Raw genomic sequence first — 21,885 nt, 5'->3', positions numbered from 1 at the left:
ACCTGTTCCATCGTTCATTATCCGATATTCGCACCATGAGCCTTGATCCAAGCTCGTTTCCGAGGTCGAACTCCCCCGCCAGCTCCGAGAGCTCTCTGACGCGGTCCCGCCTACGAGGGAAAGAAGGTCTGAGATACATTTATTGACGTTGTCACGTTGTGGGTGACCCTGATACAGCACTGACTGTCTTATCTAGAGCCGCTACGGAAGGATAAAAATTATCGTCGCTATGCGTCGAGCGTCGAACGATCCCTGTCGTTGTTTGATACAGCCTTGCAGGAATGGGCGGATTACATCTCGTTTCTCAGTCGACTATTGAAGGTAGGATATAGTGTACACAATCGGTCGATGTTCTGCTAACGAATTGATTCTTAGACTCTCCAATCCCACCCTCCTGATTTACCTATAGTTCCTCACAAGGTTCTTGTTGCGAAACGACTGGCTCAATGTATGAAGCCGTCATTACCATCTGGTGTCCACCAGAAGGCACTTGAAGTTTATACATACATATTTGGTCTGATAAAGGTTGGGGATTCCGAAAGAGTTGGTTTGGGAGCATATCGGCTAATTCTTGGGTTCGCATACTAGTCCGAAGGACTGTCGCAAGATTTACCTCTATACCTACCCGGCATTGCCCCTACTCTGACATTCGCCTCCCTTACAGTGCGGCCGTTGTTCTTGTCCCTGGTAGAGACATATATCTGTAGCCTGGAGCCATGGGCCATCCGTCCTGCCTTGAAGGCGATCATCTTGGCCCTTCTACCGGGTCTGGAAGAGGAGACGAGTGATGACTTCGAGCCCACGCTCCGACTGGTCAACAAATTCCGCGAAATCGCTAGTCAAATGGACACTCACAAGACTGACATGGAAACAAGCTCAAGTGGCCAATACTTTTGGCAATGTTTGTTCCTTGCGTCGATCACTAGTCCCAGCAGGCGTTCGGGCGTTTTGGCTTACTTGAATCGCTATCTCCCAAAGTTAGGCATTACAGACCGTAGACCCAATAATAATGAGGCTAGCGACACCTACTATCTGCCACAGGATGTACTAGTGGCAGCTGATTCCGTGGTGTCGCCTGAACCAGGATTACTTATCCGTTGTTTCGCATCTGGGCTATCTGACGACCAGGTCCTTGTCCAACGGAATTTCCTTGACTTGCTCGTGACACACCTACCACTTAGCTCGCCAATTCTACAGACTCGAATCACAGAAAGTGATCTTCAACAGCTAACCATGGCCGCGGTTGGCGTGGTTGCTCGAAGGGACATGAGTCTAAATAGGAGACTATGGGCCTGGCTCTTGGGGCCTGAACCTGCCAATGACAGAACGTCTTTCGAAGCTCGCAACTCGATGTCTGAAAAACCCGTGCCTGCGACCGACGGTCAAGAGATTTCACAATCTGAGCACTTTACTCGCTTCGGGTTGAAACCACTAGTAGGAGGTCTCCTCCAGATGATAGAACATGATACGAACGTACCTTCGGAGAAAACAAGGCCCTTCCGGATATCCCTTTCCTTGATGGACCGATGGGAAGTTGGTGGATGCATTGTGTCTGCAGTATTTCTCCCAATCATCCGAAGCGTTCAAGCTTTCGAATCGGTATCTTCAAAGAACCAATTTGACGAGGTCTTCCGCAGCGCCAGTGCTTTCTTCGATGGAGTCGAAAGCGGTATTATTTTCTCCAACCTTTTGCACTTGATAGACTGGAAACCAGGTGAACTGCTTCAGAAGTATGAGCGGGTCTTGAACAACCTGAAGCTTACTCATTTCATCTTGGAGAACTTCAATGTACGGGAAGAAGACATGGTACTTACTCATGTTCCACTCCTGACACTTTCGGCCCTTATCAAAATGCGCGAACTATCACAGGAGGGCTGGTCCGCCATGGCAGACGACCAGTTGCAATCTTTGTCCAGCAGTCTGTTGAAGGTCATGACCTCTCTGACAGGACTACTTACAGAAAGGGCCTTCGCAAAGAAGTCTGCACCCGAGAAGGGAATGGATAAAACATCCGCCTCCCACCTCGACGACACCGAGATCCTTGACAAGATTCACGAATTTTATAATAAAAGCAAAGGTAGCCTCGACCTACCACCACTACCTTTCGTCCCCAGGGTCGTTGGAGGGCTTATCATCGGGAAGGCCCATGAACTCGCCATATCCGCTTTGGATAGCCAGAACGTCACGACGTCAATTCATGAAAAAGTCAACCTTTTTATAATTTTGTTAAGAAAACTACCAAAATCTCGCATATTGCGCGATAGGCGCTTTTACCTGGCAATTTGCAACCGAACTAAACTCGACCAAGCCGAACCGTCTACTACGTCCTTCTCATCTACCTCCACAATTGCATCTGCAGTAACAAGCCTATATTCTATACATAACCCTGGCTTCTATATCAGCTACGAAGACCTCACTGATTTGATCCCGTTACTTGTGAAGCAACTTTGGCAATTCCTTTCACCGTTAAATCCGAAATACCATGTTGAGGCAGTGCGTAGTTTGTGGCATCTGCACTCAGTCACTTGGCCTGATCATGTAGTCGAGGCTGCTATAACGTCTCTGATGATCGACACATCGTCAGTCAGATCCCGCCACCTATCGTCAGAAGAGCAGATCGGGAGGTATTTTGTTCTATGGAATCACAGCAACCATGGCACATATGATCTTCCACCGAAGCAAAGGAGCGATTTGACGCTGCCACTCATATCATATCAGTCTTCAATGCTGGAGCGTCCTCTTTTCATTGTCTTGGATTTGCTATCTCAGGGCCCAAGCGAGGCTTCTCACTTGGTGCAACAGTGGCTTCAAGATTTGTCGTCGATACATAAAGTTTTCCTCATATTGGTTTCGAGGCTTGAACATCTACTCGTGCCGGCAGACTCCTCTGATACTAACTTGGAGAACTTTACCATATCTCCCGATGACTATAAAGAAGGCAACTATCTGCTAGACACGATTTATAACACACTACGTGCAATTTCTCACAATGGCTGGGCTGCTCTTTTGACCCATACGCTGTCACACATTGAAATGCGCAAGGGCTCTTCTGCCTCGGAGGATGGGGCCGAAGCTGAAAGTCTGCACTTCACTATCTTTGAAGATGCCTTGAAGGTAATTAGAGGGGAAAAGATGGATGCCGATAAACCAGGCCCCGAAAAGATCAAATTGCAGCAAACTGCCCTTCTAGTAGTGCGCCAGCTTCTGCTAGGTCCTGGAGCGGAAAGAATTGCTGATTCAGGGATTGACACTTATCTTGTTGATCGGCTTTTACTCGTGCTTGATGAAGGAGGCAGCATCGCTATACAAGGAGCACTCATTGACACGCTTCTTGCTACACTAAAAGTCCGCTTTGCTCAGGCATACCTACCTCCACCTCATCCAAGGCAAAAGCATCAAAGGGCTAGTTCCCGAGAACGCTTGACTAGTCCGTCGATTTTGTCTTTTACGAGTGACAAAGCCGACAAGTCGCCTGTGCTACCGGCTTTGCCCCAACCCCCTCAGCGCCTTCTTGATTGCCTTCTCAAGGGCATCAGCTCACCCAACTCTAGGGAAATTGTGGAGAGATGGGCCATGTTGCTCTGCGAGGTTCTCCCATTGTACACAGGATCTATTTTTCAAATCCTCCTTATGTTAGTGGAATGCTTCTGCAAGGAGATCCAACTCTCCTATGCCAGCCTTCAACTTGCCTTCAAACAGACGATAAAGTGGCGTGAGGATTGCTCAGAACATGCCACCATTGCTTTGCTTGCTGGGCTGGAGACTTGCATTGCCACAGCTCATGAGCGTCTTCTTCTTGAGGAAACGAATGCGCCGGCTGCCAAAAGCCCCGACCAGACTCCTGGGTTCTTTGGGACCATGGTATCAGGTGTTTTTTCGTCGGACCCTAATCATACACGGTCCTCGGCGGCAAACAATAGACTTACCGTATTGCTGTGCTTTCAAGATGCCGTGCGCTTGTGCTTTTCGATCTGGTCCTGGGGGGCAGTGGAAAGAAGCACTTTACCCCAAGATGCAGAATCGCTTGCGTCTTTCCAGTATACATCATTGCGCATGAGGAACCGGTCTCGGCGAATCCTTGAGCATCTCTTCACTGCTGAGGCTCTGGAATGCCTGGAGACATTGGTGGAAATGTGGACAAAGTCCGATCCTGATACTTCGTCCCTCATCTTCAGCCTTGTTCATACTCTTGATGGGTCTCGACCTAAAATCACGATACCGGCGGTCTTTAACGCAATATATACCCGAACTAACCCTTCAGCGCTGGACCCCAGCCGTAAATCTACCTTATCCTCTTCTCTTACCGAGTCCGAGTTGGCATGTTTCCTTGTGACTTACGCCCGGTCCCTTGATGACGACGTATTGGACGAAATTTGGGCTGACTGCACTACTTTCTTACGCGACGTGCTCAGCAATCCCTTTCCACATAGACAAATTCTCCCACGCTTGGTAGAGTTTGCCGCCATCCTTGGAGCCAAATTGGATAATACAAGCTTTGGTGATGACCGGCGGATGCGAAGGGAGCTTGGAGTACAGTATCCTTCGATGATGGAAGAAGACCATGCACTAACTGCTTTTAGGACGTTCTACTGCGTTTGCTGACGGCTATTTTCACGATCAAACCCATGGGACTATCTCAGGAATCTGGCGTCATGGGCCGGGCATCTGTGGATCAGGATCATTCGTCTATCCTTCATGTTGGACCGGATGATATGCTGAGCATTCTTTCCCTCTCTATGCCTGCGTTCACCACAACTTTGGGTGACTCGGACCGCATTAACTCAGCGGTGTCCGGCATATCGACCAATGTGATTGGTCCACTTTTGCGGTCGCGGCTTTTCCCAAACAACGTCAACTGCAGTTTCATGGCACTCCTGCAGCATATAGCGAAGGCTCCTACTGCGGCGAAGGTTTGGAAGAAGGACATCTCGGATGCTTTCAACGACCCTCGATTCTTTGGCTCTCAGGTTAACGTAGTAAAAGACGGCTGGATGGACCTATTACGCCAATGGGTCATCGCTGATAAGGATCGACTATCTGAATTGATGTCACGTCTCCCTCCGCCAAGTACTGCAGGAATCATGTTTGGTGTAGGAGCATCTGCTGCGCGGTTGGATGCTGATCGGAAAGCGCAGTTAAACCTCCGAAGGATTGCCCTCCTTATATTGTCTGCAAATAATGACTATTTCGTTGGTGAACTACCGGGACTTCTGCAAAAGTTGGAAGACCTACTTGGGGCCACTAGCTCGTCCTCGCCATCGGCCAATACACGGGCTGAGATATTCATGGTCCTTCGAGCACTCACTCTTAAGACCTCAACCAATACGTTGGCCCCGTTTTGGCCGATTATTAACACTGAGCTACAGGAAGCCATGGCGGCCATACCTCTCGGGTCCCAGCAAGAGGTATATAACCCATACTCACTGTTACAAGCGTGCAAGCTTCTGGATACGCTGCTCGTTCTCGCGCCCGATGACTTCCAGCTCCTCGAATGGCTCTACGTCACCGACACAATTGACGCCATCTACCCCCCTGAACGATGGGAGTCGATGGCGCTTGCCGATGAGGTCTCCCAAAGCTTGGGAGTACGAGGGGCCACGTCCCCTCACACACCAACGCATCCGGCCGAGGTCGACGATGGCATGAAACGTCCGGGTCTTACGGCGGATTGGATCCGCGAGACGGCCAAAGACGAGATTATCGAGCGGGTGCTCCGGCCATGGTTTGGACAGCTTAGTATTCATGCCTTTGAGAGCACGTATCGTATGGGAAGCCCGAGTTCGGAAGTATGTCAAGATGATCTGCTGGCGGACCTATTTAATGAAAGTACGATGGCCAACTGAGCGTTGTTTTGTTTGTTTCTTTCTTTTTCTTTCTTGTTTGACAGTTTTTTTTGGGCGTTTTCGTGTCTCTGTGTTTATATTGACATGTATGACCGGTCTGTACTATATAATATTGCTTGGTTGCGATGCTTTCTTCTGTAGTTGATCGGCTACAGTTCCATGGAAACCCCGTGACGATTGGCCGGATCGACCCGAGGGCGCTTCGCCTCAAACGGGAAACGTCAACGTCACGGCCCTTTCGCCATCGCCAACTTCCTCGTATTCTCCAATCGGTAGGAATCCTCAGACGCAATTGTTTTATTCCCCATATGGCTCTAACTGCCTGATACCAGTGACTCATCAATCTCTGTTGACTATGTATGTCTGGAAGACAGCTCTGCCTACATTGCGTTCCGCCGCAATGACGCGCGGGTTTGTTTCCACGCGGAGCTTCGCAACCTCCCCGTCCATGAGGAACTTCACAAGCTCGTCACTACCTGCCAAAAAGCCCATAGGGGCATTTCGTGGAGGGTAGGTTTGCGAAACATGCGTCTGAATGATTCCCCCATATGTCTTCTGGGAACTGACTGACTTGTTCTGTAGAGTGGTGGGTTTTCTTGCCGGAACGCTCGCTGCGGGAGCTTCCGTGTATTATTATATACTGGGAGAATACAGAGTGTCGAATGAAATGTTGACAGAAGATATCAATGTAGGTTCACTATATTTGCTCTTTGCTGACCTTGTCTTTCTTGATCACTCTGTATTGTGTCTTATCCTCATCCTCTCGGTCGGTTGGGTTCTCCTTTAGGGAGCTTATCCAGCCGCAGACAAGCCTCTACACCCGTATTTTCTCTTGAGAATGAGAACCTAGAGTCATCCTATTGCCCGTCAATTTTACATATCATTTGAGGGTTGGGTTCTCCCACTAATTCATGCTCAGGCTCTCCAAACGGCAACGCAGAAAATACAGACTTACATCGGTGAACTGGAATCGAAAGTGGACCAGCTTCAAAAGAAAAAGTGAGCCTATTATAGCTAGTAAAATAAACATTCTACCATATCCTCTTTCCGCTATGATTTCTGCATCTCTAGTATACTGTTCTATTTTATGCATGCAGAGATCTTTAGTATACGGATGAGCGTTGAGATGCCGAAATTTCCAGCTATCCTCTCTTTCTCATATCATTTCATATATGTATGATAAATTCCTAGTCCAAAGAATCCAAATGACCTAAGCCATCCTATTCTTGTCCTCTCCCTTGATTAGGCTGCCAGTAGCGTCATTAATATATTGCCGTTGCAAACAGTGCAAACACCATCCATCTCTTTGCCCCCTCAATCATCACCTATTGTCTTCTTCATAAGTGTCTCCCTCAGCAAGTCAAATCCCTATGTATCACGTCGAAGTGCTTCCCAATTCATCCACCCATCTCACTCCGGGGTGGACCTATGTCCCCGATCGAGGCTTCGACCCAGCCAAAGCAGCCATCACGCCCGCCATCGGAAGAAAACGCGGAATCCGCGACCCCGGGCGCACCGATCTCTCGTCCCGACAGACTAATGCCATTGTTCGACATCTAGCTGAACTAGATCGTGAGAATCACAGAGATGTTCACATCCCTATACCTACCAAACAAAAGGATACTGCCGGGAGAGGTATATATTTCTCTCTTGCGCCCATTAAGGTCATCTATTTTATAGTATAACAAGCTAATTAACACTGGGAATAAAATAGGAACAAGAGGAAAAGTCACCTCCAATGTCCGGCGTATTTTACAATCTCAAAAGACGTTCCGGAATTACCTGGACGATGAAGAAGCTGCACTGGCGCAGGCTACACAGACTATGAACCCCCCGTCACGTCCGTTTCTTCATAAAGTCTCGAAACCTTCCTCGTTAAGACGCAGTTCCACACCCGCCACTACTACTACTACTACCACTACTACTACCACGCCGAAACCTGAGACTGCGCGCCCGAAGAAACAATCGTCCACTCGGTTTTCGTCGGCGCGGACTTCAACCACCCCCGCCGTGGCAGCGACCACGGGGCCTCAGGACACAGGGAAGAAAAAGGATGGGTCTCGTACCCCGGCCGATACCGAACCCGACCAAGAAACCGAACCAGAAACCGAACCAGAAGATACCGACCGTCTCATCAAATCCGAACATGATAATGACCCTCTGCTTCGATCATATGTCCCCTCTGTGCCGTCGGAACGTATCATGCAAGCGCTTCTGGCGGAGCCGCCGCTGTCGTATAATGCGTCGCGGGCTAGTCTTCCTCTTATAGTGAAGGCGCCGCGGTATTTTTGCTGTATGTGTGGGTACTGGGGGAAGATTCGGTGCAAGAATTGTCACTTGCGGACCTGTGGACTGGAGTGTTATAAGGTGCATGAGGATTCGAGATGCGGGGCTTTCTTCTAGGTTGAATGGGCAGAGTTCCTGCCTTGGTGTGTGTTTGTAACTATATACCCACGGTTCTATGTTATGGGAAAAGAAGATTGATTTTATAAATGAATATGCTATGTATCAATGTGTTGAATAGATCAGAATTTCAAGTGAATGCCCGCCCGCGCCTCTTGTTGACGGATTTCAAACATTGTCTGCACACCGACAAATAGGGCACCACAGGCAATGCCAAGGTACGCAATACCGGAGTAAGACCCCAGCATCTCTGCTAACAGACCTCTCAGTCCATCGATGCCCAATGCAAACCCGACTAGGTTGGCGATCATCATCATCAGAGCGTTCACAACGGCGCCGACACCACAGATAACACGATAGGCAGTTAGATGGGAGCGCCATCTACGAGCAGGGAAGAGAATAGTGGCAATAGCTTCCGGCAGAAAGAAGAGCGTGATGAGCCATCCCCACATGAGCAGACGCAGGTTGATGTCATGCCAGAGGGCCACGAAGGTGAACACAACGAGGAAGTTGAAGATCTGTCGCGCTTTTACATAAAGTGCCGACGCGAGCTTGCTGCCGCCAGAGGATGCAGGCCCTCTTCCCCCGCCAAGGGGCACATAGAGGTAGCGTACGATCCAGCGATTGAAGGAGCGGTGCCAGCCACGCCAGAATGCAAATGCAGAGTAATTGTTGGACACGCATCGGACCATGTTCTCTGGAGGGTCAACCCCGTCGATCAGGGCCCAAAGGCGGAACAAGCGCCACGGGATTAAAAGCTTTAGCCAAATAATATGCAAGTTGAAGTAACCCAGCATACTAAGTTGGAACGGTGTATACAGTGCCCAGTTCGGAGATGCTTTGGAGATGGCTACGACATAGGTGTAATGAAGGATCAGCTCCATGGAAAGCAACGTGAGGAAAAATCGGACTCCGTAAAGAACAGTGCGAGTTATGGTAATCGACGGGGGTGCAAATCTTTGCTGGCAGATATAGTCGTTAAACGTCAAAATGGGGCCCGTCAGATACAAAGGCGCGTAGAGGACGTAGGCGACGTAATTCCGTCCATTGAATGCAGACGGCTCGGCAGGAATACTGACACGATCACGCTCTGACAGTGAGGCTGGATCAACCTGCTTCTTCTTATGGTTGTTAGACATTCTCATAATTGGGCCAAATGGATATCAATCTTACTTCAAGGGCGCTTGCGGCTGGGTAATCAAGGCTCCAGTAGTAATCCATGTTGAAGCTGATCAATCGCAGAACCGCTATGTTGAAAAGGATTTCCCATCGTGGAATTAAGCCCCCAAAGCCATCAATGGACCGACCCCATAAAATCAATGGCGTATCTTCCCCCGTACCATTTGTTCTTGCCATAAGCAATGATGCGATTCGCTCGAAAGTGTAACCGCCGCAGAGCTCATTGGCAAATAAAGTGCAGATGTTGAATGCCCACGTACCAGCGGGAATATATTCTCGAGGGAGAGATTTGGCGATCTTATAATTGACATATAGTATGAGGAGAACTTTGGCCGCCGACACGCCATGAAGCGCGATTATAAATATTAGGGCAAAGCCGTAATCGAAGCGTATCCGCTGGTTCAGACGTGCCTCCCCGGGTACAACAACGTTAGATTTCGAAGAAACGGCTCCGGTATCGGTGGGGTGGATAAAGGCATCGTATGCACGGCGAAGCAACGGATGAACAACCAAGAGCACGAGAAGATAGGGTGTATTGTCGCGGAAGGTAGAGTATTGGGTGTCCGAGTTGTCCTGTCCAGAAAACACGATCGTTAGCAGGGGTTTGGCTCCATTGAGAAGACAGGGAAGTGAAGCATACCACTTTACGACCAGGCACCCAACCAGGCGACAGCAAATCGGCATATGACGAGTAACTAGGATGGCTTTCTGCATTGCTTCCATCAACACAAGCTGTTCCGATGTTCTAGTGCGTAAGATTGAGAATATATACCCTGAGACACTTCAACCACCGCCTTGAACATCAGTGGCACGGCGACGAGAAAGACCAAATAATAGACGTAAAACTCGGGAGTACGCCATTTCGAGGGCGAGGCACCGTTGGCGATTGCCTGAGCGCGGGGATCTTTCGCAGTGGCAGGTCGCGTGTCAGCAGCAGCTTTCAGCGGAGTCGTAGCAGACACGGTTAGTCTGGTATCCAATGTATCTAGAGAGTACAGCTGCCGCAGCCGGGAAAAAGATGTGAGAGTCATTCTCAACCCAGCATGACACGGCCGAGTGCCTTGTAGAAGCACGAAGGGCAGTGGTTATTGCGGAGAGCCAACTTCCCGGTTCGTGATCAGCTCAGGGGCGGAGACTGGGTTGAAGGTCAACGAGACTAGCAGTTGGCACACGCTGAATTGATAGACATTGCCTCTTGTACAGAGGTGTATAGACCTTGTAATACTTCCAATGAGAGAGAATATTAATACATCTTTGTATAATGTTGAATTGAAGAATACATCTCTATTCTATTCGTTTGCAGTTGCTGACTAAGTGAAAATCGTTGTCGGTGATTGGCTGTTGTAGCACAAGTCCATATCGAGCAGCCTGTCCGCTGACTCATCGAGATTGCCTCTAGTTATTGCCTGACATCATTCTATTGCTCTACAATCAAAACGATCGATATCGTGGGTTCCCTGGGATAAAATATACTTCTCGGATATAGAAATCAGATGGCTGAGAAACGAGTATGCTTCTGCTTCCGCTCCCCTATGCAGTTTCAACCCCACCTTCCCAGCTGCTTATCGAGTTATCTTGCTGATATGCATGCAGATTGCATTTAAAGTCCACGGCACTGTACAAGGCAAGTGCTTCATCTGCAGACCTTGAGAATGGGAGATACTATGCACCACGGCTCCTGTGTTAAATATCCATCTTACTTATTGTCAACACGTCATTCAGGTGTCGGATTTCGGTAAGACGCTCCACCGTCACTTCCACAGCACAATTCGTGCTCATTTCGAGTCGACAGTGATTTTACACAGAAACGGGCAGTCCAATATGGCCTAAAAGGCTGGGTGAAGAACACCCACTGCGGAAGGGTGTGCATATTTCATTTCCTTGACAGATCCATCGACCTTGTTTTTCTGTCCATGACTGTTAGTATGCGCTGGTTATTGCAGGCACTGAGACATTCAACAGGTTGAGGGTGAGGCTCAAGGGCCGGACGAGGCCATCCAGGAACTCGTGAAAGAAATCAACAACGGACCGCGACTCGCGCACGTCGTCAAATTGGAAAAGAAAGAGATTCCACCGCAAGAAGGAGAGGGTTTGTTCGGCGTAAAGCGGACGTCAGAGTCAACGTTTAATGCCACAGGCTGATGGGTTGTTCCTCTGGAGAAGGTTATGTCGTGAGTTGCATTAATGGGTTAATGGGGCAAATGGGACAAATGGGACAAATGGGACAAATGATCGGAACCAAATGAAGTGAATGTATTAAATATAATAAAACGGAATAATATCAACCGTAGAAGGCTAGGGCAGTTCCAATGACATAGCAAGTACAATGTCTCCAAGAATATACGTAAAAATCTGAGCATAAAAGATACTGATGGAGTATCATACTATGTAGATCTCTCGGCCGGCTCCAAGAGCCCGGAACTGCTCTATATACTCTGTACGGTCGGATATACCGAGTATGGCTCGGGGACTTGTCCACCAAACAAAGCCAGAGACGTCAAAACGCTAGAACGATTAATCGTGACGTAAGAATAAACGCTATTCCTCTCTGCCCACGAGAATCTCAGGCACGAAAACAAATGGACGATCCCGAAGGGAACCCGATTTTTCTTCGGCATCTGTTTTCTGACTCAGACGAGACTCCAACCCGACTTCCCCCGGAGTCACATGGCCGGCCTTTGAGTTTCCCTAAATTACGCGACTTGTATTCACGTGAAATATACGAACTTACACCGAAAACAGCTTCAGATTGTCTGCGCCCATAGAGATAATGGGGAGCACGTTGGAGTTGCTTCCAGTTCGACTGCGATGATGGGCACCAGTCGTATGCAGAGGAGATTTTGAAGGAGAGTATTTTGGACGGTGGAAGTCAGATACATGCATCCCAACAGGATCTGCATTGTGGTAACTTCGATGTAAATTCTAGGGCGTCGAATAACCAACTCTTTAAGGCAATGATTCCTTCGGGGACCCGCAAGGCTTTGCTTTTGACTTCTAGGTTCTACTTCTGTCCGTCTGGAACCGGAGGAGGTAGTCAGCCGCCCCTTGAGCAGATTCTTCGCCGGATCCAGCCCCGATAACTCTATGTCATTCTTCTCTGTTTGGTCCCGGTGTGATTCCGATTTCTACCATAACCATCGGTGTCTGGATTGGATTGAAAAAATTGGGTTCGTACGTTGGTATAAATATGGCAGGCGCCGGAAGTGGTAGGCATTTGCCTGTAGTTCCGCGTTCAGAGATATAACAAAGAATTTCCTTCATATGCAATATCTTTTACCAATCCTTCTACTACGGTAGCTGAAAGCATTTGAGATTGACCAGTTGTCTATTGACATTATATCAACCAGGATGAACACGTTAACGGCCACAGTGCCCATTCGGGCCGCCTGCTTCCCAAAATCACAATTGCACATTGTCCTGCGAGGATACACGAGTGTTGTTGCTACAGCGGGGTTACGACGGGGGAGTCCCTTGTATGCCACGACACATCGCCATCAGACGGACGCCAAACGGTTTATCTCGACCACTCCGCAATCGAAAATCAAAGAATTCTTCCCCCCTCCCGATGCGCCTCATATCAAAGAGATGGAAACCGCATGGGTCCATCCTGTGTATGCTAATCCTATCTGATTTCCCTAGATGGAACGTGATTTTAACGTTAATGCTACCTACAGCTACACCGAAGAACAGATGCAGCAAGTCACAGTCGCCCATCGACAAGCAAAGGACTGGCCCGACTGGGTCGCTCTGGGCACGGTGCGGTTGCTGCGATGGGGTATGGATTTGGTCACTGGATACCGCCATGCCCCGGCAGGCAAGGAGAACGAAACTAAGTTCCAAATGACCGAACAGAAATGGCTCACCCGGTTCATCTTCCTGGAAAGCGTCGCGGGAGTGCCTGGTATGGTGGGAGGGATGTTGAGACATTTGAGGAGTCTGCGACGGATGAAGCGGGATAATGGATGGTAGGTGCACGTTGTACGCTCGGTAGAATTTAATATCTAGCTAACTATACTCTAGGATTGAGACCCTATTGGAAGAGGCATATAATGAGCGGATGCATTTGCTCACCTTCCTCAAGCTTGCGGAGCCGGGATGGTTCATGCGCCTCATGGTTCTCGGGGCCCAAGGGGTGTTCTTCAACGGCTTTTTCATTTCCTATCTCCTATCCCCCCGGATCTGCCATCGATTCGTCGGGTATCTGGAAGAGGAAGCCGTCCTCACCTATTCGCGAGCGATCAAAGACATCGAGAGCGGCAAGTTGCCCGAATGGGAGAAACTGGAAGCCCCCGAGATTGCTGTGCAATACTGGAAAATGCCCGAGGGACAGCGCAGTATGAAGGACCTCCTCCTGTACGTCCGAGCAGACGAGGCCAAACACCGAGAGGTAAACCACACATTGGGCAACTTGCACCAAGGGGCAGATCCCAATCCATATGCTGCCAAGTATAAAGACCCGACCAAGCCTCATCCCGGGAAAGGGATTGAAAATTTGAAAGCCACGGGGTGGGAGCGAGACGAGGTGATCTAGGATAGACATCCATCTGTCTTCTTCTTTTCCTCGTTTGTGAACAGTCAGCATGGCGTTTAGGGTGTGCAATCCGGTTGCTGGTTCAACCTGTCGGGGTATAAAGCGCATTTGAACGTATCATTCATGTATACATAGTTAGATGTAATCTTTCCAATCGGTTGTACTCCCCTCATTGAGATTCATCTTTACATCTAGTCTGATCATCAAACCACGTGTTCAACGTTAATGGTTGTGTTCAAGTCTGCGGGACTCTTTTATTAAGCTCACGGGACTAAAAAGCAATAGCCTGGTGTATCTCGGAAATATTGACATCTACTAATTATAGAGCCGTTCATTTAGAAGCGTCTAATTTATAGAGCTCTATAGAGAGTTTTTAAAAAGGTTAATATTAGTTTTTCAATACTAAACTCTCCCCTGCATAAATCTGGTCTCAGCCGTTGAAGACGTTCCATCGTCTGCGCGAGATGGAAGCCCTTGCCGGTCTCAGTGTTGGCACTTGCAAATGGAATCCCTGATCTGGACTCATATGCGCCGAGAACTCGATCTGCCAGATCGACTACTTTGGACAGGTGAATATAGTCCCGCCGAGATGAAACGTCTGGAAGCAGAGTGGACAAGACTTAGGCAGACAAAAGCCCTCCAAGCATGTGGATGGTCGTCTCAAAAGTGTTCGCATCCTGATCTTGATTGGCCATATTTGGACATCGGAAAGACAAGTAGTCAGGTTCATGATCATCAACCTATCCAAGCTGTGGATGATGATTCAACCTAGACCGCTGTGGCTTGAGCATTTGTGAACCAGTCTCCCGAGTTGGATGGAAACGATCCTGTCCTAGATGCAGGCGTCAAAATTTCAGTGATATGCGTATTCGCTTAAGGTATGTTGGGAGAACCCGACGAGGCAAAAGGCGAGAGAAAACTTGCCCTAGACTTATTTGGCGTAAGCATCTCAACTAGTCACAAAAGTGTCTTTCACCTCCTCCCGGTGTCTACCTCAATAGCTGTCTTCGTTGATGGGCCGAAAGAGGTTCAAAGTTGTTTCAAAACTCAAATACTGAAGGCACTATCACCCTACCGCCAAGGCTGGTAAGCTGGTGAACAGGGATTTTAGAGCCCGATTTACTGGGAAGCTTAGGGGTCTTTCCGTTGCGGGGCTCTCCTGTTCTCGCAGGGCGTCACTCTATGGCATAGTAGCGGTGTTCTGACCTGAGGGATTGAGCGAACGGCGAAGGTGTGCCGATTAAAGATTTCGTGAGGTCCCTGAGTAGCAGTATAAAGCGTTTCACTGCAACCATGGTAGCAGGAGATGAAGCTTCCACCAACCGAGGCACGAAATCCTGGTTTGAGGTTAACTTCGATTATGTCATCCGGTCCAAACGCGGGGCCGCCAGGCACGGGGGAGAGCTAGACCGAGAACGGCAAAGTGTACACAGGACAGGTGGAGCGTCAGGAGAAAATGAGGAGGAGAAGAACGAAGAAGTCGAAGCAGAAGAGCGTCCTGAGATGACAGGGTCGGGACAAAGAGTCCGCCAGGCACATGCAAGCGATTTCTTTCTCAGGGGCACCGGCTGCAGAAAAAAGAAACGTAGGCTTTTTTCTATTAATACCGCGGGAGGTCCATATCCTTAATTAATGAACCATGGCCAACCTGCTGGCTCCTGGACTATCGACCCGCTTCCCCCTTTAGTGGGAAAAAAAACGCCCCCCTTTCGAACTTCCAAGATTATTCTCTCGTCGATCGATCAGTCATCCTCAATTCCACCCGTGACGCCTCTCTATTTTTGTCGCCGCCAAAACGGCTATCGAGCCGACGACCAGCAGTCCTTCCCTGTCGAGTGTGAAAGAAAGAGATATATCCCACTGACACCAAGGTTGGTCCTTCTTGTTAGAGTATAACGACCTGTCTCCTACGAGTGCTGTCATCCATCGAGCTCCATCCACCCCTCTCTATCTGTGGATGAGTCTACGCAGTCCATCTCCCTTCATAATGGATGATTCCATCGAGTCAGAGGTCGCGGCACCTCCACTCCGGACTTCTTCGCCCTCCCCGTCTATCTCCCCGACACCAGCCATCTCCTCCTGTCCATCCCCAGACCGTATCTTTTCTACCATATCCTCTCGGTCAACCTCGTCCGCCACCTCCGCCGATGCCCGATCTTCCGTCTCCATCTCATCGAAACGACGGGGGTACATTCGACCCCAGGGGGCGGAGTTTGCAGAATCCGCGAAGAATCGAGAAAGTGTGATGAGTCTGGGCAGTATTGCCCACCTACAATACTACTTTGCCCGCACTGGCCTGTTGGATGGCAAAGGCGGGCATGCTCGGGAGTGGAAAAAGAAGAAGCCAGAGGAGGTTCCCAGATTGCTGATGACTCCCAATGCACGGTTCATCGACGATCTGACGGAGAGCCCCACGGACGAGGAGGCTATGGATCTTGGGGAGGATGGTATCGAGGAGGCCGAAGAGATGATGCTCCCTCCCACCGTGAGCACCTATAGTATCAAAACGCACTATATACCTCCCCCTCCTGACTTGGCCGCGCTGCGCAAGGATTTGTGTTCTGCGTTGGATAAGGCCGAGAAGAGCATTGAGACTCTCGGATCTCAGAAGGAGCCTCCTCCCGACATGAACCCGCCGCGGATTAGTCTCTCGCCGGAGGGGGTAGCGGATCCCGACGATGTCGCTCCGCCCTCCACCCCCGCAGAGGGTATCCCTCAGGGTTGGCAAGAGATCCGGGGCATGCGTATCTTGGATGTGGTCACGCTTGCAATTCGCGCAGCCAAGATATACTACACCGCTCACGAGCGTCCGGAGCGACTGGCATCGATTAAAAGCGAGTGGAAGATCCGACAGGAGTTGTTCAATGTCCTGGAAGTCCTCAAGCGGTGGGCTTCTCGTAATTTTGCCGGGGGGCTCCGCGAGGATGAACAATCATCCATTCTGGGCTGGATGTCCAACGTCCGGTCCATGTTGGCCCAAGAGATCCAACTGGAGAAGCAGGAAGCCAGCGAACGAAAGAGCTGGACCTGGACCGGCGGCGACTGGACCGGTCGGGAGCGGGAGCGCGAAGAAAGCTTCTTGCGTAGCCTGATGGATTCCAACGCGCCATTACCCCTCTGGACAGCCCCGGAGAACGGTTCACTACCCACCGCCCTGCTTACACGGCTTCGGGATGGCCGCGACCTAGTCCTCATCCATAACCAGGCAGTGCGGAAGTCCAAGCGGCTTTTCGGCGAGATCAAAACGTACCACGAGGACGTTGGAAAACCGTATCGCTGTGCTGAAAATCTCCGATTCTGGGTCAAGGCAGCGGAGATCCGGTGGGAGACCAAGCTGGAGTTGGACGTGATGGGGGTCGTCCAGGGCAATAGTGACGAGGCCTGGAGGAAGTTCGACCAGGCCCTCCTCACATGGTGTCACGCCGTGCGCCAGGAGTTGACACGCGACTGGCAGGAGGCAGCCGCCCGCAGCAACGACGCAAGGCCTCCGAACGAGGACGAATTGGAGGGGTGACTCCAGCTAGGAATCGAAGGAGGGGAGGATGAAAGAAGGAGGAAGAGAGGGACAGGTTCGCGACGATTGGGAACACGTATGAGGAACATGGTTGATTAACATTTCTGGCTATTATGTTTGTGTTTGCTGCCCACCCTTAGATACCCCTTACTCCTGTGGGAATTGAATTTCTTTGATTCTTTGCACCATTTCATTATACTACATTTTATTTCATTTTATTTCTTTATCATTATTATCTTAAGTTTCTTTTTCTTTTTCTTTTTTTTTTTCCTTATTTATTATTATAGGGTTCTGCAGTCCAGAGAGATGGAGATACGGGTCAGATGGAGGCATTTCTTCCGGTTTAGGGAATCTGTTTACGAACGCGATGGGTTGATTGACCAGGTGGGAACTGCCTACGAAGCATGCAGATTGGGTGTACATACATATACATACATATACATACAGACAGACGGTGCAGAATGAATTCCAGGGATCTGGGAAAATTAAACGACGTTCCGTAGCGGCTGTTTTTAGGAGGGAGACGAGACTCTCCCAAGACAGACAAGACACAACTAGCCAGACTAGTACGAATGATGAGAATCGCCACATCCTCATTAGGAAGGGAAGGAGAAAGAAAGGGAGAATTCAGCGAGGGATTGCAGTGATGGAGGATAGACTCCTGAGCGGAATGAATTGTCTTTTTCGCGTTTCTGCCCAAACCAAACATTCACTTCTTTCTCCTATCCGATCCTATCATGTAGCCAACACATCACTTCTCTCTTTCTCTCTGTCTCTCACCAATCCTTTATGTGGATCGACTAGCTCCTTTTCGATCTCTCCTTTGAACTGACAACTGATGTACTCAGACACAGCCAGCCTATCCCAAACAAACTCACGCTAAGACTCATTGATCATTTATTTCCCGGGAAAGGGGCAGCAGAGTGGCATACCAGAACCCCCCCAAGAAGCCTTGTTGGCTGATTCTCCGCCCATCAACCACATTCCACAGACCATCCACGGGCTCTCTTTCACTTTCTTCTCTTCCCCCCCAAGTCGCCTTGTACCCATGCGGACCACTGCGGCGGCCCCCGACCTTCCGGACCCCGGTTTCAACACGTCGCATCACCACCACCACCACCACCAGCAGGACGACGCCTCATCCCCTCCACCGCCACCACCGGCGCTCTCAGTGACCACCCCTGAAGAACCCCTTCCGCGACGGATCAAGTCGAAATCCTCCCTGCGAAGTCTTCGGAGTTTCGGCAGCAGTCTCAACGACGAAGACCCCGATGATAGTGTCGACCAGTCCGCGTCCGACAAATCGATCGTTCGCCCCTCAATCCTCCGTCGATTGTCCCCGGGACTGGCGGCGCGAGTCAAGTTGTTAGACGGCAGTCATCACAAGGCCGCGCAATCTCGCACCTCTGGCGTGGTGGGTCGAATCCCAGAAGAACACATTAAGGAGTTGGACACCCTTCACAAGAACTTATCGGCGTCCATCAAGATTGAGAAGAAAGGTCGCGCGTGGAATGGTTTGCTTTTGACGAGTAGGGAGAAAAAGAAGCAAGGCGATTCGGGTCTCCTGGAGGTGTTCGACCCGGACCTGTTAGAAGTGCCCTCGGAATCATCATACGACAAGGCGCTGGACGAGCCCGCCCAATTTTCCTCCCAATTTCCCTCCCACTCAGACACACATACTATTGAAGACATACCCCCAGACGAGCCCGTCGACCCGACATCTCCAGACGGGGGAGCGTACGCTCCTGAAACAACCATGACTGTCGCTCAACCCCTCCCAGCGCCGTGGCCCGTCGATTCGCTACCCGACGCGGAAACATATGAACCCACTGATTTCGAGAAGTACGTCCAGAGCACGAGCGAGAAGGAAAAAGAAATGGAAACGGAAAGGTCCCAGTGCCCCCCGCCATCTCCGCCCAAAGATTTCCCGCCCGAACCGTCCAGCGCTTCCTCGCACTTTAACCCTGCCGGCTTGCAGCGTGCCGAGTCGATATTCTCCTTCTCACGAGCCTCGTTCAGCAATCAACTCTCCCAACTCACTTCGATCTCCCTCCCGCAGGCATCATCATTGGCGTCCAGTATCTCGGCACTCCCCAACGCCCACTCCGCCATCAAGTCTCTCACGGGAGCAGCCGACCAAATTCAGATATGGATCAGGAAGGCAACCAGCGTACTGGAGGGCCTCGATGCGGACGACGATGTGGAGTGGGCGGCGGCGGGAGGGCGAGAAGGTCTCGACGACGTTGACAAAGCCATCACGCAGTTTGAGGGTCTGATCAACGTCTACGTGAAGGCGATCGAAGATGTGCAATTACGGGACGATATTGAAGGTGTCGAGCCGGAGAGTTTGAGGACGATCGTCACCCAGATGGATTTCATTATCCAAAATTGGACACATATTAAGGCGCGACTCAGGGCCGTAAAAGAACAGGTGGAACTGGCCATGGAGTGGGAAGAGCTGTGGAACAACATTCTGGGGGATGTAGGGGCTGAGGTCGGGAACCTGACACAGCTGATCTTCCAGATGGAGGAGAAGCGGCACCTGGTCATGTCTGGGGGCCAGTCGCCCGGGAATGCTGGGGTCGATATTAACGAACTCGAGACGATCGTCGAAGAAACGCCCGGCAATGGGAATACGTCCAGCAAGCGGCTCAGCATGGAACTCCCCGTCCCACCCACCTTCGATACACCCATCATTCAGACACACCAGGAGGACACATTCCACGCGGACCTGATTGCCCTATTCGCCCGCATCCAGCCTCTACGGGCATCCTTGGATTTCTTGCCTATGCGCCTGTCTTTGTTCCAATCCCGGGCGGAGCGAGTGTTCCCGACTGCTTGTGGGGAGTTACAGCAGGGCATTCACCGACTAGAAGAACGTTACAAGACGCTGGAGAGGGACGCGGAAGATCTGCGCAAGGAACTCAGCGAGGACCGATGGATCCTGGTTTTTCGCAACGCTGGCGGACAGGCGCAGAAGATGTTTCAGTCCGTGGAGAGAAGCATCTCCAAACTCCAAGAAGCATTGGAATCGGGGGCAGAGTTCAACAATCCCTCCAGACTGGCGAAGCGGATCGAGAACTACGACGCCAAGAAGCAGCACTACGTGGCAGCGATTGAACGCGTGGTTGCAATCATTCAGAAGGGCGTCAAGGATCGACTCACGGTCAATGGCGAGACCCTCACTCTCCTATCGGACATGACTTCCAAGCTGGACGCATTGAAGGCAAGTATCAGAGTCATGGATGCATCGCTGGAGGACGTCCACATCGCCCGGAGTCAGCAGTTGCGGGACTCGATATCTAGCATCGTCACAATGGACAGTCCGGCCACGGGGAGCGCGGTGGACACGCCGGGCAGCTCGCCGCCGTCGTCGGTGGTCATGACACCTGGGAATGCCCTCAAGGGAGCATCGACACCGCTTGGGGGCTCTAGTCGACGCGGCAGCTCCGTCAGCTCCGTCGCACGCACAACCATGTCCAAGGTCCGTCGATATTCTGGCCTGCCACAGCCCACGTCAGCCCTGACGGGGAAGTCCGCCATTCCCAAACCTTCCCTGACTGCACCGTCGCCGTTGAAGACGAACGGTGGTGCTATCACACCTACACCGGCAACGCGCAAAGCGCCGCGTCCGGTCTCTACCATTCCCAATCGTCCGCGGTGGAATGGGAGTACGAATACCAATGACCTGCAAGTCGGCCATATCTACAAGCCCAATCCTCTGACCACGCCATTTCGCAAATCCTCCGTCCCCAGCCGCCCTTCCTCCACCCTGCCCTTCCGCAGCAGCATACGGCGGGATATCTCTGTCTCTCCTGCCCCCTCTGCCACCCGATCTACAAGCCGTATTTCGAGCCGGCTTGCGTCGCGAAGTCCGGTGCCTCCGCCGTCTCCTTCTCCCGGTTCTTCTCTTCTGGATCCTCCGCCGTATGGCAAACTCCGGCGACCGTCGGGAACAGAGCGGATGGCCAACACGCCGCGGAATCGACAAAGCTTTGCCGGGCTGTCGTTCAGTCGCAGTGTATCGCAGGACCAGGGCCGGGGATTGCTCAGTCCCACCAAGGCCGAGCGTCCCGGCACTGCACTGGGCCATTCGGGCAGCCGTCGCATTAGCCTCCTTCCTCTGCCTAAGGGCCGCAGCGGCCGGGACAGTGCTGCGGGCTCTCGTAGCAAACTTGCTGATCGGCCCCCGTGGCGGTAACCGGGCATTTCATTTTCTTGTTTAACACATGTCCAGGTTTTTTTTCTTTCATGTATTATCAGCATCGGTTCTGTGAGGAGTCAGTCTTATACCAAGTGTTTGTGGGACAGATTGCGTTTGTTGATATCCCTTTCGCATGTGATTTAGCGGTTGTACTCAGTAGATTAATTGATTTCGTCTATAGTTTTGTACTTTAGAATACACATCTAGATCT

At 50.7% G+C, this 21,885-nt stretch overlaps 7 protein-coding genes across 7 annotated transcripts; 6 read left to right on the top strand and 1 right to left on the bottom strand.

Annotated features, from left to right (window-relative positions):
* Nucleotides 1–35: 35 nt before the first annotated feature.
* On the top strand, nucleotides 36–6,357 carry DOP1 (cellular morphogenesis regulator DopA; the record flags this gene model as incomplete). Its single annotated transcript, XM_033573037.1, has 7 exons — nucleotides 36–126; nucleotides 197–321; nucleotides 376–525; nucleotides 589–4,530; nucleotides 4,581–5,826; nucleotides 5,999–6,115; nucleotides 6,176–6,357. 7 exons carry the CDS (start codon nucleotides 36–38, stop codon nucleotides 6,355–6,357), a joined length of 5,853 nt encoding a protein of 1,950 aa, XP_033423589.1.
* An 856-nt stretch (nucleotides 6,358–7,213) lies between these two features.
* ATNIH1004_008426 (putative HIT finger domain protein) lies at nucleotides 7,214–8,209 on the top strand (the record flags this gene model as incomplete). The annotated part of the gene is made up of 3 exons (XM_033573036.1): nucleotides 7,214–7,478; nucleotides 7,558–8,136; nucleotides 8,202–8,209. The coding sequence occupies 3 exons, from the start codon at nucleotides 7,214–7,216 to the stop codon at nucleotides 8,207–8,209; spliced, it is 852 nt and encodes a 283-aa protein (XP_033423588.1).
* Nucleotides 8,210–8,368: 159 nt separating this feature from the next.
* Nucleotides 8,369–10,456, bottom strand: GUP1 (putative glycerol:H+ symporter (Gup1); the record flags this gene model as incomplete). Its single annotated transcript, XM_033573035.1, has 4 exons — nucleotides 8,369–9,367; nucleotides 9,420–9,998; nucleotides 10,066–10,133; nucleotides 10,198–10,456. 4 exons carry the CDS (start codon nucleotides 10,454–10,456, stop codon nucleotides 8,369–8,371), a joined length of 1,905 nt encoding a protein of 634 aa, XP_033423587.1.
* Nucleotides 10,457–11,338: 882 nt separating this feature from the next.
* On the top strand, nucleotides 11,339–11,567 carry ATNIH1004_008424 (acylphosphatase; the record flags this gene model as incomplete). The annotated part of the gene is made up of 2 exons (XM_033573034.1): nucleotides 11,339–11,344; nucleotides 11,388–11,567. 2 exons carry the CDS (start codon nucleotides 11,339–11,341, stop codon nucleotides 11,565–11,567), a joined length of 186 nt encoding a protein of 61 aa, XP_033423586.1.
* Nucleotides 11,568–12,773: 1,206 nt separating this feature from the next.
* On the top strand, nucleotides 12,774–13,956 carry AOX1 (alternative oxidase; the record flags this gene model as incomplete). The annotated part of the gene is made up of 3 exons (XM_033573033.1): nucleotides 12,774–13,036; nucleotides 13,100–13,390; nucleotides 13,446–13,956. 3 exons carry the CDS (start codon nucleotides 12,774–12,776, stop codon nucleotides 13,954–13,956), a joined length of 1,065 nt encoding a protein of 354 aa, XP_033423585.1.
* A 1,987-nt stretch (nucleotides 13,957–15,943) lies between these two features.
* On the top strand, nucleotides 15,944–17,470 carry ATNIH1004_008422 (uncharacterized protein; the record flags this gene model as incomplete). Its single annotated transcript, XM_033573032.1, has 1 exon — nucleotides 15,944–17,470. The coding sequence occupies one exon, from the start codon at nucleotides 15,944–15,946 to the stop codon at nucleotides 17,468–17,470; it is 1,527 nt and encodes a 508-aa protein (XP_033423584.1).
* A 1,048-nt stretch (nucleotides 17,471–18,518) lies between these two features.
* Nucleotides 18,519–21,671, top strand: ATNIH1004_008421 (KAR9 family protein; the record flags this gene model as incomplete). The annotated part of the gene is made up of 1 exon (XM_033573031.1): nucleotides 18,519–21,671. The coding sequence occupies one exon, from the start codon at nucleotides 18,519–18,521 to the stop codon at nucleotides 21,669–21,671; it is 3,153 nt and encodes a 1,050-aa protein (XP_033423583.1).
* Between the last annotated feature and the right edge of the window lie 214 nt (nucleotides 21,672–21,885).

This window comes from Aspergillus tanneri (assembly GCF_003426965.1).
Source record: "Aspergillus tanneri strain NIH1004 chromosome Unknown AapTan_6_pilon_pilon_pilon, whole genome shotgun sequence".
Classification (NCBI taxonomy): domain Eukaryota; kingdom Fungi; phylum Ascomycota; class Eurotiomycetes; order Eurotiales; family Aspergillaceae; genus Aspergillus; species Aspergillus tanneri.
This window is presented reverse-complemented; position numbering and strand designations above follow the sequence as displayed.